The sequence below is a fragment of the Dendropsophus ebraccatus genome, chromosome 11 (assembly GCF_027789765.1).
Source record: "Dendropsophus ebraccatus isolate aDenEbr1 chromosome 11, aDenEbr1.pat, whole genome shotgun sequence".
Taxonomy (NCBI): Eukaryota; Metazoa; Chordata; class Amphibia; order Anura; family Hylidae; genus Dendropsophus; species Dendropsophus ebraccatus.
The window spans coordinates 24,851,398-24,876,112 of NC_091464.1; the positions used below are offsets into that span (position 1 = coordinate 24,851,398).

At 42.6% G+C, this 24,715-nt stretch overlaps 1 protein-coding gene across 1 annotated transcript; it reads left to right on the forward strand.

Moving 5' to 3' along the window:
* The first annotated feature begins 268 nt into the window (after nucleotides 1-268).
* Nucleotides 269-2,527, forward strand: LOC138767376 (mucin-22-like). Its single transcript, XM_069944875.1, has 2 exons — nucleotides 269-281; nucleotides 1,584-2,527. Exons 1-2 carry the CDS (start codon nucleotides 269-271, stop codon nucleotides 2,525-2,527), a joined length of 957 nt encoding a protein of 318 aa, XP_069800976.1.
* The last annotated feature ends 22,188 nt before the right edge of the window (nucleotides 2,528-24,715 follow it).

Here is a 24,715-nt window from a genome sequence, read left to right on the forward strand (position 1 = left end):
CATTTTTTCCCCCAGTTTTTTATAGAAGCCATAAAGAATTAAATACAGTTACAAGTGATACTTGTAATATAGCACAGTAATGTGCTATATTATATAGTACAGAAATACTGCTGTGACCATGTATGTTAGAGTAACAGGCATGGTTTAAAGTGGGGACATAGCTGCATAACGACTTACTAAGAAATACTTAACCCTCTTCTCTTATGACATAGCCCAGCTGGGATTTTTACTTGAGGTCATATAGAGTTAACAACTGAGCACAGCTCAAATGGTCTTTGAAGGTAAACTTGTATATTTAAGGGGGGGGGGGCTCCGCTTTCAAGTTAGTCAGAGTGGGAGTGCCAGGAATTGGGTCATCCCAGACCAAAAATGGATGGCCTATCATAACCCTTCTCCACTGCTTCAAGAGTTGAGAAAACTCCATACGTGGTGGGTGCATGGTAGGTTTGGCGATATCTGTGTTCTGCAACTCATTTTAACTCCAGGTCCCATCTGCCACACCCATTCTCCCCCAACCTCTTGTGATGCAATCAGGTCCATAGATAAGGTGAAAAAAAAACACCAAAAATTTGTCACCAAAAATCATTGCTGCAATGAGAGGCCAAGGAAAGGCCATCATTAAAGTTTCAGAAAATCCCTTGAATTGCCTGTGAAAAACCTATTTGCAACTTATACTAGACTTTTAAAGGGATAAAAGGGCAAAATTGATGGCCTATGCTCAAAAAACATGCATGTAATGCCACCTGCCATCTATTTGATTTTGAATGGCGAGATGTTCTACTTTCACCAGCAGGTGGCAGACATCCAGCATCTTTAAATGGCTACTGACTGGAACAGCTCTGTTCTGCTGTGCAACCTTCATAAAAGAAAGCCAAAGAAAGTATATATATGTGTGTCAAAGTGTGCATGGATTGCATAGACCCATATCTATTCATAATATAACATAGAACAGCTATCAGATATACAGTAATTATACAGTATTTAGCCCTTTTGAACTACTGTCCTATTCCACGTCAGAGCTAGAACCACTTAACTAAGAGAAATGACAGCGCAGGTTTACTTTAATACATGAAGGTCAGTTAGTCCAGAAAATTGCAAGAACATTAAAGGTGTCCTCAAATACAGTCAGGAAAAACATCCAAACCTATTATGGTTATTAGGACCTCCTCAGGAAGACATAAAGCCCTATTACATGGAGTGATAAATTAGGCCGATTTGGCAGATTATCTCTCTGTAATAAAGACAATGATCAGCTGAAGAAACAATCATCAGCTATGTGTAATAGTGACGTGTTGCTGATGAATGTTTAAAGAACATAATAAACTTTATACTTACCTGTCCTTGCTCTGCAGTGTCCTTCTAGCTTCGTCTCACTTAAAGCAGCTGCCGCTCTCTGTGGTACCAGTGTGCCGTCTCAGCTAGTGATTGGCTGAGTGGCCTGTCACTTCAGAGACAGCTTTAGATGGACCAGTGGTGGCTGAGTGGGGAGAAGCACAGTGGTACCGAATGTAAAAGTTGGTAGCACAGTAGTATTGGATGCAACAGTTGGACAGTTGGTAGCACAGTAGTATCGGATGTGACAGTTGGTAGCAGAGAGGTATCGGATGTGAAAGTTGGTAGCACAGTAGTATCGGATGTGACAGTTGGTAGCACAGTGGTATCGGATGTGACAGTTGGTAGCAGAGTGGTATCGGATGTGACAGTGGGTAGCAGAGTGGTATCGGATGTGAAAGTTGGTAGCACAGTAGTATCGGATGTGACAGTTGGTAGCACAGTAGTATCGGATGTGACAGTTGGTAGCACAGTGGTATCGGATGTGACAGTTGGTAGCAGAGTGGTATCGGATGTGACAGTTGGTAGCACAGTAGTATCGGATGTGACAGTTGGTAGCACAGTGGTATCAGTTGTGACAGTTGGTAGCACAGTAGTATCGGATGTGACAGTTGGTAGCACAGTAGTATCGGATGTGACAGTTGGTAGCACAGTAGTACTGGATGTGACAGTTGGTAGCACAGTGGTATCGAAAATAAAAGTTGGTAGCACAGTGGTGGTATCGGATGTGACAGTTGGTAGCACAGTAGTATCGGATGTGACAGTTGGTAGCACAGTGGTGGTATCGGATGTGACAGTTGGTAGCACAGTGGTATCGGATGTGACAGTTGGTAGCACAGTGGTGGTATCGGATGTGACAGTTGGTAGCACAGTGGTATCGGATGTGACAGTTGGTTGCACAGTGGTATCGAATGTGACAGTTGGTAGAACAGTGCTATCGAATATGACAGTTGGTAGCACAGTAGTATCGGATGTGACAGTTGGTAGCACAGTGGTATCGAATATGACAGTTGGTAGCACAGTGGTATCGGATGTGACAGTTGGTAGCACAGTAGTATGGGATGTGACAGTTGGTAGCATAGTGGTATCGGATGTGACAGTTGGTAGCACAGTGGTATCGAATGTGACAGCTGGTAGCACAGTAGTATCGGATGTGACAGTTCATAGCACAGTGGTATTGGATGTGAGTTTGTAGCACACTAGTATCGGATGTAACAGTTGGTAGCACAGTAGTATCGGATATAACAGTTGGACAGTTGGGAGCACAGTAGTATCGGATGTGACAGTTGGTAGCATAGTGGTATCGGATGTAACAGTTGGACAGTTGGTAGCACAGTGGTATCGGATGTGACAGTTGGTAGCACAGTGGTATCGGATGTGACAGTTGGTAGCACAGTGGTATCGGATGTGACAGTTTGTAAGTAACTTCTGTGGCAATATCTCATAGCAATGCAGTGAGCGACTTCTGTGATAGTTTCTAGGGGCAAAAGTACTAAAACCTTTTAGTCAACAGGGTTTGCAGATATGTAAGTAATGGAAGTTGGCGCCTATGGCACCTCTCACCCATCTTTGCAACAAGAACATTTGCTCTGTCTTCAGTCTAAGGAACTGTAAGGAACAGCCCGTGCTCAGGATTACTCATACATTCAAAATTTTAGGGTCTGTGAACTACAGTGCACAGCAGAACAGTTCTTTGTAATACTCCTCAGCACACTGCAGCTTCCAGTTCGCTCCTCTTTCTCACTCTTACCTAACTTTCTGGCTCTTCTCCTTGTGCATCAGTGAACAGCACTTCCAGCAGCCAGACCCAGCCCACTGCAGCCCAATGCCATGCCTACAGACACTAATGGCCACGTCCATAGCTGCCCAATTTAGTTTAAGAATTGAAAGATGAGCTCTGATAGGTTGCCATAAGATCAGAGCACTGGTCCAGATACATCCATCTGTCTGAAACCAAAATTGTCTGGTTTAGCCAATGCAACCAATTACAGCTTAGCTTTCATATGTTAACAGGATGTTGTAAAAGCTGAACGCTGATTTGTTGCGATAGGAAAACCAGACAATTTTTTTTGTCTCAGATACTACAGAAACTGTTTTCTATTAAAGCGTACCTATCACTTGGAGACTGCGACAGGATTTGTTGGAAAAATCCTGCAGCTACATGGTCCCCCTGTGATGCGAGTGGGGGGCGGAACTCCTGGAGCGCCATAGACTGCTTCGTAATACACTTACAGTGCAGTCTACAGTGCTTGGGGGAATTGCATCAGAAGAGGACAACATATCTGGAGGATTTTTTTCAACATATCCTCATGTGGTCTTCAAGTGATAGGTACGCTTTAATGGAAGACAAGAGATTTCCACAGTTTTGAAACACAATACTTCACAATGAAAGCTCTTCAGAATCCCCAATTGGGCTGATATGGTTCCCAGGAGTGCTGTATAAAGCTCCTGCAGCAGCCGTGGACGCAGCTGCATCTGGAGCTTTATACCGGAGAAAAAAGAATTTTATTCTTCGGGCGTATGACAGACACAGGAGGGGGAGTAGTTATCTGGGCGGCTCCCTGCCTGTCAGCGTGCTCCGCAGGATGATTGACGGACAGAGAAGCCAATAATGGACCTCTCTGCCTGTTGGCCATTCCCTCAGAGTACGCTGACAGGCAGAGTGCAGTGGCTAGATACGGGTGGGAGGCCGCCCAGACGACTACTTCCCTGCCCGTGTCTGTCACGCGGATATTTTTTAAAGTTCCTGTGCTCGGTTCCGTTCTTTGGCTGTGCCCAGCTCCATGCACTGAGGGTCCCCCAGTGGGACCATATCCCCTCGCCTCTGTGTCGCGGCTCCATTAGAATCAATGGAGCCATATCACAGAGGGGAGGGTTTTTTTGTCACAATGGGGGGGGGGGGTGATTCTAATGAAGCCACAGAGGGGAGGGCATATGGTCCCATAGGGGGGCAGGGGGATTGCCCCAAGTGCATAGAGCCCGGACGGTGTATGGCCAAAGACTGGTGCTGAGTGCGGGAACTGGGCGGCATTTCAAGAAAAGGCCTGCACCACCAGGATCCCTGCCCGACGCCAATCTGCAAGTGAAAAAAAAAAAGATGGTACATTTGCTTTAAGTTTACTTTGTAAATTAGAACAATATACAGGGTTACTTTACTTCAACAACAAATGTTCCACAATTATAGTAAATAGGCCATAATGAGTAAAAGAGAGGAAGAGTAATGGGCAGCTTAATGCAGTAATTCATCTATCATCCTAATTAACCACATGAGACAAACTAGGAAGATACGCCAATGACACCACACAATTTCTGTTTATGTATCTGGGCAATATATTCTGCTCCTTACATAAACTTCCACTGGACAAAGGCCAGAGGGTGTGAGAGAAAGGATCGGACTTATCAGATTTATTCTCGCACAAGCAGCTTGGAAATGTGTGTGTGTTTTTGCCTAAATTTTACTAATCAGCATTTGTATTTGATAAATTGTTGTTGCACACAGCTGTGGTGGACGTCCATGTAGACTATATTTCTCTTTCTATATTGGTAATAAATTAAATTCTATTACTAACACAAGTGAGTTGTCATAAAACGTTTAGGTGGTTGCAAAGCAACAAGCGCCAATGGCACAGTGAGACGTATATTTAGCTTCTTGCCTTTTAATGGTGTTTTTGGGTAGGTGTCTAAGTGCAGATACCATCCAATGGCGAATCATGATGTCTGATGTCACTCTTTTTGGTTTCTCAATAATACATTACCAGGCAGAATGTGTCTGGGCTAGAGATGAGCGGACCTTGGTTCATCCGAACCCAAATCTTTGCATTTGATTAATGGTGGCTGAAAAAGTTGGACGCGCCCTAGGAAGTCCTGGTAAACATGGATACAGCCTATGACCTATGGCTGTCTCTGTATTTTCCAGGCAGCCTTAGGGCTGCATCCAACTTCTTCAGCCACCAGTAATCAAATGCAGAGGCTCAAGGTTCACTTATCTCTAGGCTGGACTTTTCCATAGCAACAATACAGAAATGCACTGGGTGACCAGCACAAGTTTCAGTAGCCTTAGTATTCTGCTTTTGGGACAGAATCCAGGCTAATACATGTTTCCTGTAGTTCATATAGGAGTATGATCATGCTTTCAAGTTTATTTGAATTTATGCACAGTGTCAGAAATTCGTAGCTAAAATCACTCTACAGGAATCGGTGTAAGGCTAGTTTAAGGCATGTACAGTATAGCAGCAGATTTCACACTGCAAGTGAATGTCCGCTCAGCCAATCAGTGCGCTGTCCTGCTGCAAATTTAACACCTCATCTGTAACAACAGCCAGTCTTAGTAAAATTGTCTGTGGTCGCGGTTCAGTTGTGGTCGCGGATGCAGCCATTAACATCATGCGTACCGCGACCTGCACCAAGAAAAAATAGGACATACCCTATTGCACGGATCCCCCTGCCGCCCAACTGCAGAGATGACAGGAGAGCACAATGTGCATTTACTACTCACCTATTCTCCGTGCTGACCGGCGTGCATGTCCACCAGAAGTGGACATACAGACATACAGTGTAGTCCAGGCCACTTCCGGTGAGCAAGTGTAGCCGGTCAGCACGGGGGAATAGGTGAGTGATAGATGCGATGACAGGAGAGCACATTGTGCTCTCCTGTCATCTCTGCAGCCGGCCGGCGAGGGGGATCCGTACCGCGATACGCACTAGGAGATGTCCTATTTTTTCACTCCACGGATCATGGTGTAGGTCGTGGCACGGATCATGTCAATCGCTGCTAATCGCGGCTAATACTGGCGGTTGTTACCGATGAGGTGTTAAATACCGTGCGGCGGGGCTCCCGCTAGGTGATCTCTGCTGCGATTCTCCTCCGGGTTGCGGCACGGATTGTGTGAATGAGGCCTTATAGGGGAAAGGAGACACTGTTGTTTCATATTGTTCTCTTTTTAATCGATCTATGTTGATGAATAGAATGATAAACACTGTTTTTACTGTGCAAATTAGAAGCAGTGGGCAGATACTACAAGATAGGGGCAGGTACCCGCAAGTTCCGAGGTGTAATGCATGTTGAAAGATGTAGTTTACTGGCCAAGTGCCATGATGTAAAGCTGGGATCATTTGTAAAAGTTTGAATCCAGGGCTAGGAGCAGCATAGACAAGTGGGAAAGGTGTCAAACAATTGGTGGGGGATCGGCGAGTGCACCTCTTTTTTGTGCATTTTATTTTGTTATGGTATCACTAAAGTTCTCCTTTATGTGACAATAATACTGACATTGCAAATACTAGAAGAAATTAAAGAAACACTGAGGGATACACATAGGATGATACTGCAGGACAAATGAACAAAGGTGAGGTGCCAGGTATAGCACTGATCACGCTGCAAGCATGGTACCGCCAGAAACCTTATACAGATAATGTTCAGTTTGCTGTCTTTCCAGGATGTGGATAACTGGTAAAGTATGCAGAAGAGAGATACCTGGGAGGAGAATTCTACATCAAAAAAATGTGGAAGAACCAGGCACTGATCGACAGGAGAAGATCGGTGTGGTGTGAGAGGATTTCGGAGCCTAAACAGTAAAGGGCACCTAAGTTGTGTCAGTCAAGAATGCTACACAAATAAACCATATATAAGACAGGAAAAGTAGTTTACATGAGCCCAGCTAGTGCGCATCCAAGGGTACATGAGGAATACATAATACACTTAACATATAAAAAGAGGGATCACTGTCCAGGCCCTATGTCTAAAAAAGGGAGCAAATATCCTCATAGAAACCCAGTTGTCCCAACATGCCACCCTGCCTTTAAGTCAGCACTGAATAATGATAATGGTCACCTAATTCAGAAAAGCGAAGACCTATCAATTAGGAGTACAACGGCGCTTATATTCATCTGAGGATGTGAATTCCCCCCACCGGAACCAGGTTTTAGTGTGTTTCATCAATTGTTGTCTAGAGTCGGCCACTAACTCCTACCTCCTATAGATGTTGGCAACCTCAGAGAGCCAACTACCTATAGTAGGTGGCAGTGTAATTCCTGAATTTTTTCAATTAATATGGCCCGAACCAGTTGGTGCACAGACTCAAACTGTGTTTTGAAACCCTTGGCGGTGACAGGTGTGCTAAGTATTATTGGATTTATTGGCACAGCACATATGCAAATAGCTAAAATGTAGCAGCCAATAGAAACTCGCAGGTCCTTCACTCAATGCCTGACAACATTCATGCAGTCACATGTCCATTATTGGACAATAGAAGATTGCAGGTCCTTACTGCCATTAATACAGATTTCTACATGTCATAGTAAATGAGAAATTTTTTTATGTTCCCCCACTGCCAGGCTGAAAAAATGTTTTGGCCCGGCGTCGGACTTCTCCTTTAAGTGTTATATACTCAATTTTTGAATAACAGAATAAAGACTTGATTTTTGTACAACTATTATAAAAAGGGAGAGTATTATATAAAAGTGAAATAACACAGTCATGCCTATCAGTGAGACACATAAGAAATAATAGCTATAGGTCAAGAGCAGCAGCTGGCTGTTTTCATCGTAGATACACCACTGATAATATTGTCCAGTTTTCCTTTATAAAACTAACCGCTGATACTAAACATAATCTGTTTGTGAAGATTTAAATGCTTCTGCTAATTTATGAATCCAAGAAGACTTATAAGGGGCCAGAATGTAGAATGAGATGTACAAAGCTTTCCTCGAGTTTAGTGTTGAATCATGAGATGAGACTCCGCAGAAATATTCAGAAAATTTGCCAGATGATGTTAACTATCTGTCCATGCAGAAAATGATCTGATCAAGCTGTGCGACAACTGATATATGTGTGAATAAGCCATAGAAGATCACGTCGTTTATTGCTTACATTACTACTAACATGTCAGATACAATATTAAAGCTGCTGAGAATTTTCTGTTACACTGGCTATAGATGTGTTATTGTGCTTCCAACATTTAGCCTATGTTCACACAATGTTTTTCAACGGCCGCTATTTGTTACTCAAGACCACGACCATTGTTTTGAGTATCAAATAATGGCTGTTGCTTAATGTACTGTGGCAGCCGCCATCACAATGGCGGCTATTGGTACATTATTCTGTTCGATCATCTCTACCTACGAGTTCCTGATGCAGTAACTAAGTGGGCCTGGCTCAGGCCACAGTCCTTGACAGGGATTATACTTTTTCTATATGCTGAGACAGAAAGCCAGTATGCAGTGCTGAACGCAAGAGGTAGGGTAACCGGACAAAAGAACAACCCTTATCTTTGCCATGGATTTCTACAGACAGGACAGTCACCCTCAAAGGAAAGGCAGAGAGACTGATCCCCAGTAAGGCAAACATGCTACGAGCCGAGGCACCTTAGGCTGGGTTCACACTATGTTTTTGCAATCCATTTTTTTCTACCGTTTTTCAAAACAAACGGACGAAAAACGGATGGAAAAAATGGATGTATTTGTGTGCATCCGTTTTTCTCCATTGACTTCCATTGTAAAAAAATGGATCTAAACGCATCCTTTTTTTTAACGTACACAAAAACATAACTGACCTTACTTTTGTGTACGTTAAAAAAACGTCAGCCTTACTGACACATGCTCGTCGACTTGGGGATAGTCTTCAGTGGGTGTTTAACCTATAGACAAAGGCCTAGGACTCGTACTACCTCACAAGGTCGTCTCTGATACTGTGCAGGCACAAGGCAGTCAGATATAAAGCTATATCTAAATGAAGAGTTCTTCAAGTCTCCACTTCTTCTTCTACTCAAGTCTAACTTAAAGTTCTTACCAGAGTATTGTCAAGTATTTTTTGCACTACCACTTGTAACCAATATTTTTTCTACTTCATATTTTGTATTGCACTTAAGTTATTTTTTAAGTAAAGTTAAAGCATTGTTTAAGTCAGGACTTCAATCATCAATTACGCTGCACCTTGCACCTACACGTAGAACACTGCCTTGGGTAGTAGGTGCTCCATGTGTGTCACAAGAGAAGCAGGACTTACTACTCAGTTGTGAATTGGCATCATGGGATGGATGTGACAGGATACTGGGCAGTTGATTTAAGTAATTTTTATGATTATTTAAATGATTTTCAGGTTTTCTTAATTTTTTTCCGTCTCATCCCAGACCTACACTTTGTTTTTATTTTTCTTGTGACAACACCCAAAATTAACTGGTCCCAAAGGTTTGAGATAACTGCCATCCAATATGATACAGGGGAGAAGCTGCTGCAAGACGCTCATGATGCTGAACAAAGGATCGTACAGGTTAAGGCCGGGTTCACACTACGTATAACACCAGCCATTCTGTGACCCTTCATTTCTGGTGAATTTGGATGTCAGACCTCGTTTGCTCCTCGATCCCTACTCGCTGTCACCGTTATAGGCCGTGGGGAGCTCTGGGGGGGGGGCTGCCTGGGTGATCGCTAGATTGTCCGGGCAGCCCATTGAGGATATCGGCGGTCTGCTGCCGCTGCTCCTATTACACGGAGCAACGGCAGCTGCTAACACAGTCGTCTGTCTTTCAACATGTTGAAAGACAAACAACAGCAACGATCAGCCAACATTGTTCATGTCAGCTGATCATTGCCTTCTATTATCGGCCATAACAACCAATATCGGCCGATAATCGTTAGGTCTTAAGGGCACAATGACCTGCAAAGCAGCAAAGAGGCCATGTTTAGTTGTCACAGCATCACCATGACAACCAAAGACAGTATGTAGTGAATCCACTGACATTTACAAAGCCATTGTAGGCTGTATACAGGTTGTTAGTATAGTAAACCATATGTGTCCCTCTTTGGTTATTCAAAAAGTTGTGAGGTATGTGTTGGATACAGTTCCATTCTGAGGTATATCACAGCTCGTTTAAGTGTTCTTTAAACACTACGAACAGGATGAAAGGGACCTTGGAGTAGCGCAATGGAGGCGCAGGGACGGGTGAGTTCACTTGTTTGTTTTTTTCTCACCCATCCCCATCCCCATTTCTTACCTTTTGTGGGACTTCCTCAGATCACTGTGGACATTTGTAGTAATATGCAAAAAAGGAGTCCGTGGAGCCTCGGTTGCGAGTCTCAAAACACGGGAATAGCCAGATGTCCCTAGCCTGTTGCCACGGGGTGCCTCCAGATAGGGAGAGCACCACACCACTCTGATAGGTAGCCCCTTAAGTCCCGCTCGGTTGCAAGCATTGGAACATAAATAGGGAAACACCAGGGTGGCCCCTTTTGTGTCAAAGTCTAACTCGGTTGTGAGTATTTCGACATAACAAGGGTTTTCCAAGGCAGGCATCCCTTAAGGGACTTCAGGGGCTACCTATCAGGGTGATGTGATGCTCTCCCTATCTGGAGGCACCCCATGGCAACAGGCTAGGGATATCTGGCTATTCCCGTGTTTTGAGACTCGCAACCGAGGCTCCATGGACCCCTTTTTTGTATATTTCAATTTTTGGGGGCATCAGTGGAGACTCTTGATTGAGTACTTCATTGGAATGTTTTCAATGGTCTCCTTAAGCTCAGTGATTGCTGTGTTTTGTTGGTTGATTTGTCATTGCCCCAACTACCCAGAATCCTGCTCCACACTGCCAAGGGGCAAATACCCTGAAACAGCTGTCTGTGGATGCCTGCCTTGGCAAGCCCTTGTCATGTCGCAACACTTGCAACCGAGTTAGACTTTGACACATAAGGGGCCACCCTTGTGTTTCCCTATTTATGTTCCAATGCTTGCAACTGAGTGGGACTTAAGGGGCTACCTATCAGAGTGGTGTGGTGCTCTCCCTATCTGGAGGCACCCTGTGGCAACAGGCTAGGGATATCTGGCTATTCCCATGTTTTGAGACTCGCAACCGAAGCTCCACGGACTTCTTTTTTGCATATTTAAATTTTGGAGACTCTAAGTGGAGAGTGGAGACTCTTGATTGAGTACTTCATTGGAATTTTTTCACTGGTCTCCTTGAGCTCATTGATTGCTGTGCTGTGTTGACATTTGTAGTAACCATAGCAACCATAAACTGTACGTCATAAAGAAGGTTCTATAAAAGAAAGGCATGCTGCCTTCATCAGTGCCGCCTTGAATGTGCCAGAGGACCTTGAGCTTGACTACTTTACTCTCCCCTACCATCAATGTAATTTGGAGGTTCTAGCAGGGAAAAGTAGTTATCTTCTTTAAGCCACCCCTTTAACTGAGTCACCAACTTCTTGAGAGGTGGACATGGATCTGAAAGGGAAAAAAGTTACTTCCACCTAGCTATTACTAAGGTGTACTATGGTCTATTTTATTGTCATTGTCTGAAAATGAGATTAAATCTACAAATTCTTAATCTATGTTATATTGATATTACCATTTACGCCATGGGAATGGGCAGCTCTTCAGCCATGGCTCCCTGGAGGTTTCCTCCACATGTGGCTTTTCTTTGACTGAGTGCTGGAGGGTGACTCTCTGTGAGTCAGGAGTGTGCCATTTTCAGTGTCATGTAATTTTAAATAAAATTGTGACCATTTGACACCTGCATACAATGTATCACATCTCTATTTTGCATTCTTTGGCTTTATTAATTTTACTTGGGAGTTGGGGATCCATCACATATTGCAGAGTCATAAAGCTGGACATCTGCCTGCCAAAGAAATATCTCCTTGTTCCATCTTCAACAGGGAACCACCTCATATCCCTCTATGAGTTCATATTCAAAACTGGAAATTCAGGGAAAGAATTGGGGGATAGAGCCCATTCATTTCAATACCAATGTGGAGAGTATACCGTGTAGGAGGCTGATTTGAACATATTAAACCTTTATTTATATGTGTGTATGCAGTATTGGTGCAATTATTAGTTTTGACTTATTGTGGCAAGTTCTTAAGCTGTGTATCTCAGCTGGTCCATCTTTCATATGTCTACCACAGCTGGTCCATACCACATGTTTAGGGGGTACGTGCATTGTGTTCTGTGCCTTTAATGGCAGAGCACATGATCATAGCCATAGATACTTTCACGTAATTTGAGTAGTGTGTACAGAACAATGTGTTTGGCAGCAGTTTTCTACCAGGTAGCTTACTGTACCATACCCAATGTTTAATGTGTATTTGCCAGAAGTTCTTATTAGTGAGTACATGTGGTGGTTTATGTTTCATTAATGAGACATGATAAGAGCTAATTACTGAGATGGAGTAAACAAAGCGAGTACGGATAACGCAGAGATGGGACAGTTTTCTAGATATAAACCAGCTGCCTCTAAAATGATTTCCTTTAACTGTTCAAAATCCAAAATTCCTTTTAGCCCTTTGACCCTTTAAGAAATCTCAGGAAGCTTTGCCATCAAGAGAAAACACACCCACGGGTCTTGGGCTTTTGTTGAGATGGTCTCATTTCTCTTGTGTTTCAAATAAAAAGTCCCTGTAAACACATTTGCATTGGTGTATTCAGAACATTGCAAAGTCAGTGATTCTAGGCAAAATTAAGTCTCTACAGGGGTGCTCAGCCACAAAAAGGCAAGCGATACTTCAACCAAGAAAAAAGAACGTAGCGGCACTCACCCTAAATGACCAGTGATTAGAGATGAGCGAACCTCGAGCATGCTCGAGTCGATCCGAACCCGAATGTTCGGTATTTGATTAGCGGGGGCTGCTGAACTTGGATAAAGCTCTAAGGTTGTCTGGAAAACATGGATACAGCCAATGACTATATCCATGATTTCCACATAGCCTTAGGGCTTTATCCAACTTCAGCAGCCACCGCTAATCAAATGCCGAAAGTTTGGGTTTGGATCGACTCGAGCATGCTCCAGGTTCGCTCATCTCTACCAGTGATGCTTTTTTTCAGAAACAGAGTGAATATAGTATGTAGTTGCAGGATGAGTGCCGCTGCGTTTTTTCTTGGTTGACCTATCAATAATGTTTTCATTTAGGTTGACAAAACTTAGTAGTTGTTTTAATAGAGCAGGTAAGATTGGTGACTAAAAGACAGCTCTGACAATACTTAGTTCCAAGGCAAAAAAAAAAAATGATTGAAAAGTGACCAAATAAAACAGCCAAAAGGGATGAGAACAGAGAAATGCTCTGTGGTCAGTCACCAACTGCACAATCTCTCCTTTATAGGCGTTTTCCTGCTATTTGCCAATCATTTCTACCTGTTAATTGTTCCATTTGCACAACAGCAGGAGAAATTCATTCCCCATCACTGTTGCTTCATAACTGGACATGATTTTTATACAGATGCGATTGATTTGGAGTTATATTTTGTTGTTTAAGTCGTCCCTTTATTTTTTTGAGCAGTGTATATTGGAAGATTTTTACTTTTTCTGTGTTGGTTCTCCTCGGTTTTGGTAAAACAAAAACAAAAAACTGACTAAAACACTTCATGAAAGCTGGTGTAAACTGCCCATAGCAACTAATCTCAGCTCAGCTTTTATTCTACTAAAGCTTGGCTGTGATTGGTTGCTATTGGCAGTTTACAAGTGTTGCTATTTTACACACTTTGTAGAATGATCTATTGTTTATATAAAATTGTAAATGGGAAAAAAATTATTTTAATGATTAAAATCAGATACTAAAAGTTGTTCTTTTATCTTAATCTGTTTTATTTTTTGGTTGTAATTTTTTTATTTCACTTTTTGTACATAGTTGTCGGGGGTTGCCATCTTGACTGAGCTGTTGTTTTTAACAGCATTTAGGGACATGCTTTACAGCAAGCCTCATGGACATAGATGACAATAGACAAGAGTCTGTCCCATTGAGATGAATCTGAAACATTACTGAGCGTACTCTGTGACCTTTGAAGAGGTCCCTCCAAAGGGAACTGCTATTGTCTTCTATTAATGCTCTCTATCTACAGGTGTCACATGTCGCTGCAATGCTGTACAGATCACTTTACAGCAGCCTCCTCTTATGACCACAGACAGAACAGAAAGTCTCAGCTCAGTTTTAGCCCCAATGGTGAAAATGAGAACTGTAACATTTCATGAATATTTTATAATATAGATTGTAAAATAAAAAGTTAAAAACTAAAAAAATGTTTAAAAATAAGTTTAGAATAAAAACATTATTTAAACAATAGGTCATTTTCTGATTACACAATGCCTTTAAGGTGAGCAGATACAGCAGTAGTTGACGATCTTCACGGCCATCACTTCCATATACTACATACACACAAAAGAGTATATACTTTTCTTCTTGGCCTTTATACACACCCTAAGAAGCAGCAACATAGGTAGGTAATATAAAAATACTGATCAGTTTAAGCACCTCCCTATAATTGTGACTGGGCAGTTTATAAGCTAATCCCTCAATGAGCTGTGAGTAAGAGTGAGTAAAAAGTTAGTTGGGTAGGAGCAGAGGAAGAGAAAAAAAGCAATTACAGTGATTGTTTAAGCATATACTCAGATTATACATCCTTAGGCCATTTTCCCACTGCGTATAACACCGGCTGTTCTGTGACCCTGCCGGGTCTGAGAACGGCAAGTATTACTGAAGATCATCCTGGCTGGTACTGCAGTACCGGACGGATGATCTTCATTTCTGGTGAATTTGAATGCGGTTGCACCAGTTTGCGCCCGCATCCTAATTCACCGTCGCACACAATGGAGTGTAGGGCTGGAGCTGCACGCTCCATTGTGTGAACTGACATGTTCTGTGTGGCTGCTTTTCAATGAATAGTATGTGGCGTATAGTATGTGTATACACTTCTGCAGGGATTCCATTCATTCAAATACAATGTATGTTTAGCAAAAATCACGGCCGTTATTGCAAATTACAACGGCCATGATTTATGCTAAACATACGTTGTGTAAACATGACTTTTGGGTATGTGCACACATTAACCGCCGCGGATTCCGCCACTTGCGCGCATCTCAGCCCATGCCATAGACTCCATTCTATGCACAGGTGGATTTCACCGTCCACCCAAAGAATGAACCTGTTCATTCTTTTTGCATTCTTAGTCCATCTACACTATAATATAATACGCTAGGCGTCCTCTCCTTTAACCTGTTTTTGCATGAATATAATAAAGATACGGTGAAGACATCTTCGGGTGAGTGCCATGTCTATTCCTCTTTTGTGATATATGGTTATCGAACTTCTCTGCATAGAGCACCACCTTATGTCGCCACGCACATTTAAATGCCAAGTTCTTTAGTGCACCGGATCCGGTTTGGATTAAGCTGTAGTGCCGTACTCTGAATATTTCTCCCCAGGTTGCTACTGAAATATAAATGGACCAGAAAAAACTTTGTGGGAATATAGCCTTACACACATTTTTTCCTTTATAGTGAAAAATACAAAATAGGAGCACAGGGGTCCTGGGTTCAAATCCCACCAAGGGAACATAGCCTCAAAGTGTAAAATAATATTCACCAGGACCACATACTTTATTTCACTAAGTTCCAAGTATAACCATCGAGTATGAAGTAGATTTCCATATGGACATGAGGCCCCTTTTCCACTGGAGAGATAATCGGCCGAATCGGCCCCATTCGGCCGATTTTCGCTTCGTGGAATAGAGAGAACGATCAGCCGATGATCGTGTCATCGGCTGATCGTTCATTTAGGTTCAGACTTAAAATCGTCGTTCGCCACCAGCGCATCGCTACTGTTGAATAGCAGAGCGCGGCGGCGACCGACGATTTCAGCAGAACCATACATTACCTGTCCGGTCCCGCGCGGCAGCATCGGTTTCGGAGCGGGGCTGTCTGAACTAACAGACCACTCAGCCAATCACTGGCCGGAAACGCCGATGCTGCCGCGCGGGACCGGGAGAAGGAGAAGACCTGCGTCCGGGCAGGTAATGTATGAAACAAGGGCTGCAAGGAAATCGGTAACAATGTCCTTGCAGCCTTTGTTTCACGATCATCGGAGCCGTGAAATAGGAATCTAGCCGATCCGTGCTCGTTTACATCGTTGCTCGGCCCGTGGAATAGGGCCCTAAATGTATGGAATCTGTTAAGCACTTCTGTCTTCAAAAACCTGAAAAATACTTTGGAAAAAAAAGAAGCTTTTCACTAATTTTTAAAATACTGGGGCTCTATAGGCCTTGTAGTGTCTCAGTATGTTTATATGATTGTTATATTTATAGCATTGTTCCATTAGTTGAAACACTCCAGCACTCATCAGTTCAGGAAAATATCTGGATACAGACAGACTGAGGGGTAGGCTGGATACAGGTTACCTAAGTTGCACTTACTATAAGTAAACTGCTTTGAGCTATGTATAAAAATGTTGCTGGTACAGAGATCAGACAGACTCTGCCTGCCGTCTACATTGACCTTGGCTAAAGATCAACACTGGTCAACATAGTGCATTCAAGTGATTTTACTATTTCACTCTGCTAAATGCTTTCTATAAATCTTGAAGGGATTGTTCAAATTATTTTTAGAAGAAAATACAGCTTGTTATTGTGAAAAAAAAAAACATATGATGATCTTCAGTTTCATTCTAGTCCTCCCCGCCAACTTTGTTTACTTCCCGGGAATGATGATGTGCCGTTACACCCGGTAGCTTGTTGCTGGCCTCTGCGGTTTCAGCATGAGAATATTGAGGCTAGAGTGGTAAAGATGTGGATTTATAGCCAAGTGGTTGCTGTAGTCAGCTGGGAAGACCAGAGTGGCGGTACTGGACAAAATGAGGGTAAAACAGGTGAGTATGGTGTATGTTAATATAAAACATGTTTTAAATAATTTATACAGAGAAGTGTGGAGCCCAACTGCCGTGAAGCCCCGCCTAGGTGACACTGTCCACAGCACAGAACCACACATAGAGTAAGGGGGGGGCAGTATCACTTTAATATTTACCTGTCATTATATTTAATATGTACCTGTCATTGTAACTTTCAAAATATAAATCAACAGTAGATGTGAAATAAAGCTAGTTTGCCATTTACATTCATTTTTTCGTGCTGTAAAACAAAGCTGTACTAACCAAAAATCCAGGTCCAGTCTCCTGAAGGCAGATTTCGTGACTGGTTGAAAAACAAACACAGGTATTCCGCCCAGTACAGAGAGTCACTGCTCCATATGTCCATCAGTCACATGACTGCCTTCTCTCTGTGAGCGCTCAGATGGCCTGGGATACACACGACTTCCTGTGTTTAGACTTTTTGAAAGAAAAAAAAAAAAGAGTCAGAACACAGGGAGTGCTGTGTTTCCATGATAACTAAAATGAATAACTAAATGTAAATGGCAAACGTGCTTTAAATCACATCTACTGTTGATTTAGGTTTCGACAGTGACACTTTAAGGGGGAACTATCAGCAGCTGTGTGCAATGGAACCTGCTGATATCCCCCTGCAGCTGTGTACCTCATGTTTGCAGTGATGTTCTTCTTTTTGCCCTTTTGGAGCAGTTTGATAACAGCAAATATGCTTATCAGGTCCTTAGGAGCACTGGGGGCGTTGGTCCGTCGGCCGCACAAAGCACCCCCCCTCGGCCTGCCCTGCCGCCTCTTTCAGCGCCACCTACAGTGCACATTCATATACACATAATCACGCCAGTGTTTGACATGCTGATAATTCCCCTTTAATTTGGGGAAAACTACATGTCATTATATTCACCTCTTCTGTTACTGTATGCTTATGTAGTTTTTGGAGTTCTGACATATTCAGGAAGCGGTACGTCCAGTGTTATAAATAATTTCCAGTTAGGGGAGTGAGAAGACACTGAGAAACACTGACGTGTACCTGTTCTCTGTAAGCAATTCTGCATCGGTGGCTGCAGTCTATGGAGGCGCCATGAAATCTTTCACAGAGGTTGATATGGTCTAAAAATAAAAACTGCAGACTGGCCCTTTATTTCTACATCAACCTGTACTGTATGTAGCCAGAACCTTCTGGGTCTCAGAGAAGAATTTAAACTCCTCCGAATCATATCTTATCATCTGCCCATCCCGACACAGTGCCCAAACCTTTACTGCTCTGAATACATATTCTTTATGCTGATACTAGAATTAGAATGAGATACGTACATTCCTTAGGCTTCTGTCAGACACTATTTTGCATGGCTGCTTTTTTTGGCTGAAAAACCATCAGTTTTGACTGCTTTTGGCAGTTTTTCTGGCAATTTTTCATTTTAGTATAAAGTAGTATAGGTCTTAATGTTTTTTTTTTCTTTGCAGGAGTTTTATGCACTGCTTTTTTCCATTACTAGTCATGTGATGCTTAAATTCGTATTGAAGAATTGGGGGACAGAATACGGAAGTAAAAAAACAAACATACATGTATAGATGCAAGACATGGCATAGAAGTCTATGGGGAAAAACAAAATTATTTCTTTAAAAAAAAAAGTGCTCAGCATGCAACAATTTTGCAAAATGCTAGAATGCCGTAAGAAGATGGAAAACACAAAAATGCCTTGTGGGTATGGCGTTTCATATCATTGTCATATCATTCAAATCAATGTTACCCATCCTGTCAAACTGTGATTCATGCTCCCTCTGTGCCAATATTTGGTCTATTCTCTATTCAAACACAAGTCCCAGTCCTTTGTGCGCTCACGCAAAGAAAGATACCTGTTCATCATGCAGGTTGTATATCTACTGAGGGCAATTAACTTACTGTAGGCTAATTATATTATCAACTATACAGGACAGGACACAAGGCTCTTTGTTATGCAACAAATCAGTGAGTATAATGCCACCGAGTTTTTGGTGCTGTGTTATGGGAGAGCTGACCATAGAATGCAAGCAGCCCCAGGATTCTCTGCTACTCAATGTGGATGCACAACAGCTGTACACATGTGCAGTGGAGACTTGTCCAGCTTCGTGCGTGCTGGTCAATGGCAGTCAATCAAGTCCAAGCCATTTCTGTGAGCTCGCAAAGGCTGGGACTGGACTCTTTTTTTTGTAAAAAGAAAAGACCAAATATCAGCACAGAAGGAGCATGGACCAGTTTGACAGTGCCCATTTGTATAATTTTAATTTAAACATAAAAAAGTTTATATTCCAGAACTACTTGCAATCACAACCCATGTTGATTTCTTAAAAAAAAAAAAAAAAAATTGTGATAGTGCCTCTTTAATTATACTGTACATCCCAAACTATTGCCCAGCTGACTGCAATGAGGAGTGTTTCAGGGAGGTGCTCTTACGTGTGGCTACTGCATTCCACATTTCATATATGCAGGTAACACCTGGTCTTCCCATTTTAAGAAGTGTCAAGTCCAGGGGCACCCCACAATTATCAGTAAATAGCAAGTGCTAGCCACTGCCACTAGTGCCCGCCATTGCTTAACCTCTTCAGTACCAGTCTAGAAAGTGCCTTAAGGACCAGAGACCATTTTTGAAATCTGTTCTGTCTCCCTTTATACGGTTTTAGCTACGTGATGCTATAATTTATCCATGTGATTCTGAAATAGTTTTATCATGACATATTTTACTTTAGGTTAGTGGTAAATTTTGGATGATATCCGTACAATTTCCTTGTGAAAAATGGCCACTTCATGGTGATTTCATATAAAAATGACAAAATTAGCATTTTTTTGTGCCACAAAAATAGATGTACTGTGACGTCCGTGGTCCTAAACGGGTTAAAGGGGTAGTGTGGCGCTAAGAAATTATTCACAGAATAACACACATTACAAAGTTATACAACTTTGTAATGTATGTTATGTCTGTGAATCGCCCCCTTCCCTGTGTCCCCCCACCCCCGCACGTGTACCCGGAAGTGTGGTGCATTATACATACCTGATCTGTGTCGACACCGTCTCCGATCTTATGAAAATGATGTCATCTTCGGCCGGCCGGCGAAGCTCTCCGTCCCGAGTGCAGGCCGCCCTCTGCCGCGTCATCAGATGCTCAGCCGCGATTGGCTGAGCATAACTGTGCTCAGCCAATCTCGGCTAAGCACAGTTGTGACGCGGCGGAGGGGGGGCGGGCGTCAGCAACTCTGCCGTCCGAAGATGACGTTTGGCACAAGATATTATACATTACTTTGCAATGTGTGTTATTCTGTGAATAATTTCTTAGCGCCGCACTACCCCTTTAAAGTGGCAAGTTCAGTGCCATCTGCATTTAATGCAGTTGGCAACTCTGGCTGTAAAGCTGATAGAATAAAAGCATTTTATGGAAGCCCAGATGGATATATGAAAGGTACCATGTGTCTTTAGCCTTATAGCTGTCTGCAGTTTGGAATGTGAATTGCAGATGATAGAGTCCCTTTAAGTTGCTTCACTTCTTTTAGACTACATGGTGCCTAATAATTTGTGCATAATAAGATGATTGTATTTCTATTCTGTTATGTATGTGATAAAGGCTGCGTTCATACATGCAGATACACAATGAAAATTGAATCATTTTATCACAGTAATTATTCATTTAGGGAGAGATTTATCAACATGGTGTAAAGTGAAACTGGCTCAGTTGCCCCTAGCAACCAATCAGATTCCACCTTTCATTTTCCAAAGAGTCTGTGAGGAATGAAAGGTGGAATCTGATTGGTTGCTAGGGGCAACTGAGCCAGTTTCACTTTACACCATTGTCAGGATGGTATCTTTGCGGAGCGTTATGCGTCCCTCTGCTTGTGCTGTGCGGCCGAGAAGGCGCTGATATTCTTATTCTGTTCTGTTTTGTTTTGCTGTGTCTGAACACTGGTTTATTTGCTCTCTTTGGGAGACACACCCGACTTCACTTGCTGAGTTCTGTCTGGCCATGTCAGGGATAATCTGTGTTTTGGTTTTGCTGTGACTGACAGGTCTTCCTGCCAGTGGATCTGTTTTGTTCTCAGCTGTCTGTGCTTGGAGATCAGGGGGATGGTCCAATTACATTCTGGACCAGAGCCCTGGTCTCCTATATAACAAACCTCAGCCTGTGCACTTATTGCTGGTTATTGACTTAGTCTCTGCCTGCTTGTGAATTCTGTTTCTTTGTATCTCCTGACTACTGCATTGTATCTCTGACCTCCCTTGCTTGCCGCCTGCCCTTGACTATATTGCCTGTTTTCTGATTACGCCTTTGGATCCTGATTTTGTACTTTTGCTGCCCGACTGTTGTGACCCGGATTGTGGACTATTCTTCATTGTGTTTGTCTGTCTGTTTTGTATTTGTGTTCCACTTAGCCAGTGCAGGGACTGCCGCCCAGTTGCTCGCCGCCATCTTAGGGCGGATAGTGGCAAGTAGGTAGAGGACAGTGGGCGGGGCTGAGCTTAGGGCTCACTGTCTTGTCTTGTCCTGCTGTCCGGTTCCTAACAACCATGTTTGATAAATCTCCCCCTTAGTGTCCAGCCATCTTCCATTGCGTTGACACAATTAAACTTTAACATGAACACATACTTGATTAGCAGATCATTTAAACAAATTAGAGTCAAGTTTTTAATCAATGGGATGACAGTCAGGTGTGAGTGGGCGACCTGTTTTCTTTATAAAACCGGGGTCATCCACAACTCATGTTTATGGAAATTTATCACGGAACGAACAAAAGAGATTTCTGAGGAGTTGTTGATGCTCATCAAGCTTGAGATGGTTAAAAAATTATTTCTAAAGAGATTGAACTCCACCAATCCACAGTCAAACAGATGTACTAATGTGTAGTAATGGCGGAAAATCAAGACCATTATTATCTGCCAACAAAGATCATGCCAACAGAAGGGTATATTATAATACTCAAAGTAAAACCAACGTAACCTCTCAGCAACTGAAGTCCTTTCTTACATTAACTACTGTTAAAGGAGAAGTCCTGTGAAATGCAAAACAGACAGGCCGTCGGGGGAGTGGGGGAACCTAATAAACAATCTATACTTACCACTCCCCATGCCTACGTAGCACCGCTCCGGAGTTCCTTGGTCCTGCCGGCAGCCACTGGCTGTCAACTACATCTGGAATCTGTCCCCAGCTCTTCCAGCTGCAATGTCATGGCCCGGCTGAGTAACTGCCTGCTCAGCCAGTCAGTGATTGTGGTGGTGCCCCGCCCTATTTACTGATTGGCTGAGCCTGGTACATGACGTTGCAGCTGGAGGAGCTGTAGGACATTGGCGGCTGTCAGCTGGACCCGGAGGTGGTGCTACAGGGCACAGGGATAGGTAAATATACTTTGTTTATTATGTTCCTGCACCCCCTGCCTTTTTTAGAATTTTATTTCATGTGACTTCTTCTTTAAAAATGCCACCATTAGGAGGACTCTGAACAACATTTTTGTGTATGGCAGGATTGCAAGGGGAAAGCTGCTACTCAAAGCTGTTACTCAAGCAAGTGGTTGGATAAGTATGCAAAACAAGAGTCCGTGGAGCCTTGGTTGCGAATCTGAAAACACGGGATAGCCAGATATCTCTAGCCTGTTGCCACGGGGTGCCTCCATGATGGGAAGAGCACCACACCACCCTGATAGATAGCCCCTTAAGTCCCACTCAGTTGCGAGTATTGGAACATAAATAGGGAAACAACAGGGTGACCCCTTTTTGTCAAAGTCTAGCTCAAGGTGCGAGTATTGCGATCATGACAACGGCTTGCCAAGGCAGGCTTCCATCCACAGACAGCCGTTTTGGGGATTTGCCCCTTGTCAGTGTGGAGCAGGATTCTGGCAAGTTGGGGCAATAGCAAATCGACCAACAAAACACAGTTATCACTGAACTCAAGGAGATCAGTGAAAAATTCAGTGATCAGTGAATGAAGTACTCAATCAAGAGTCTCCACTGATGCCCCCCCAAATTTTAATATGCAAAACAAGAGTCTGTGGAGCCTCGGTTGCGAGTCTCAAAGCAAGGGGTAGTGGTTGGATGAGACCAAAAGATAGCTTTTTGGTTAAAATAAAAATAAAGTTTGGAGATAGTAAAACATTGCATTCCAGCATAAAAACTTCATATAGCTTGTAAGGGTATGTTCACACTGAATAAATGCCTCATTGTCAGACACATCTCCATGGGAGGGCTCAAATACTCGAGCCCTTCCATAGAGATGCCATCTGACACTGAGCCAGGGAGAATTCTTCGATGGAGAGTTCCACCTCGGAATTTCACCACATTTACTTAGTGTTAACATATCCTTAAACATGAAGGTGGTAGTATCATGGTTTTCTACTGTGATGTGATGTCCATCATTAATGGGACAATGAATTCTAATTTCTATTAGCAAATACTGAATCTCAAGAACGTGGGCCATGAAGCAAGACAATGATGGTGATAGTGTGTGTTGCTTTACCAAAGAATGGTTAAAGAATAAGGTTTAAGCTTTGGAATAGCCAACTCAAAGACATGATATTAATCCAATAGAAATGTCGCGTGAGCAGTTCATGGGTGGGAACAGAGTTGAAGCTGTTTCGTACAGAGGAATGGGCTACAATTTTTTCCAGGTCAATGTGCAGAACTAATAAAAAGTTGTATAGATGCAATTATTCCTGCACAAGGGGTTCAGACCAGATACATTTTATCATCACATATATGTGATACTGGATCACTTTCCTCAATTAATAAATAAATTACCTAATATTTTTGAGTCTTTGCCCTGGAAAACAACGGCATACCTGACAAAATGTAACTACCTGAGTGCAAAAGTGGAACATTTTTTACACAAACGCTGTAAACAAATCAGCACTTTAAGGCTATGTTACAACTTAAGATCATGATTAATTAGAGGCCGTTTATATAACGGGACGGCCGCCTTTGCCCGATATGTTCCTGAAGTGGGAGCATAGCCTTAAGCTGCTAGCCAAGGTAAAGGTTTTCAAGGCTAAATCACAGCGTGTACCACTTTTAAAAAAAATCAAGCTGGTGGGAATGGCAAAATACGCAGACTTCACCAGGCTATTGTGTCACTTGGTGTAATTTGGTTTTCTTTATCCACTTTTAGGACTTAGAATATAATTAGAGAAGAGCGAACCTAGAGCATGCTCGAGTCCATCCGAAACCGAACTTTTGACATTTGATTAGCGGTGGCTGCTGAAGTTGGATAAAGCCCTAAGGCTATGTGGAAAACATGGATATAGTCATTGGTTGTATCCATGTTTTCCAGACAACCTTAGAGCTTTATCCAAGTTCAGCAGCCCCCACTAATCAAATGCCGAACGCTCGGGTTCGGATGGACTCGAACCTGAACACGGTTCGCTCATCTCTAAATATGATGTATTTTAGGTCAAATTTATAAAAAATATTGAAAATTTTAAAGGGTTCACAAACTTTCAAGTACCACTCTAAACTGTTGACATACGGGAATTGTATTGTAGAAAAGCAGCCTTTTGCCATCCTAACCTACCCAGATTTGCACAAGGCTCCAGGCTTCTACAAAAGCAGAAAGAGTAATGTGCTATTCTATGTACTGATTACTTATAGTAAAACAAAAATTGGAGTTATAATAAAGTCAGCGTCCCGTTCCTATCGCTAACCCCTGTGGTGAAGCTACATGTGAGGGCCATGACTAATATTAGAAAATTAATATTATTGTATAGATATAGCCTGTAGTACACATAGTTGTGTGTGCATAAAAAT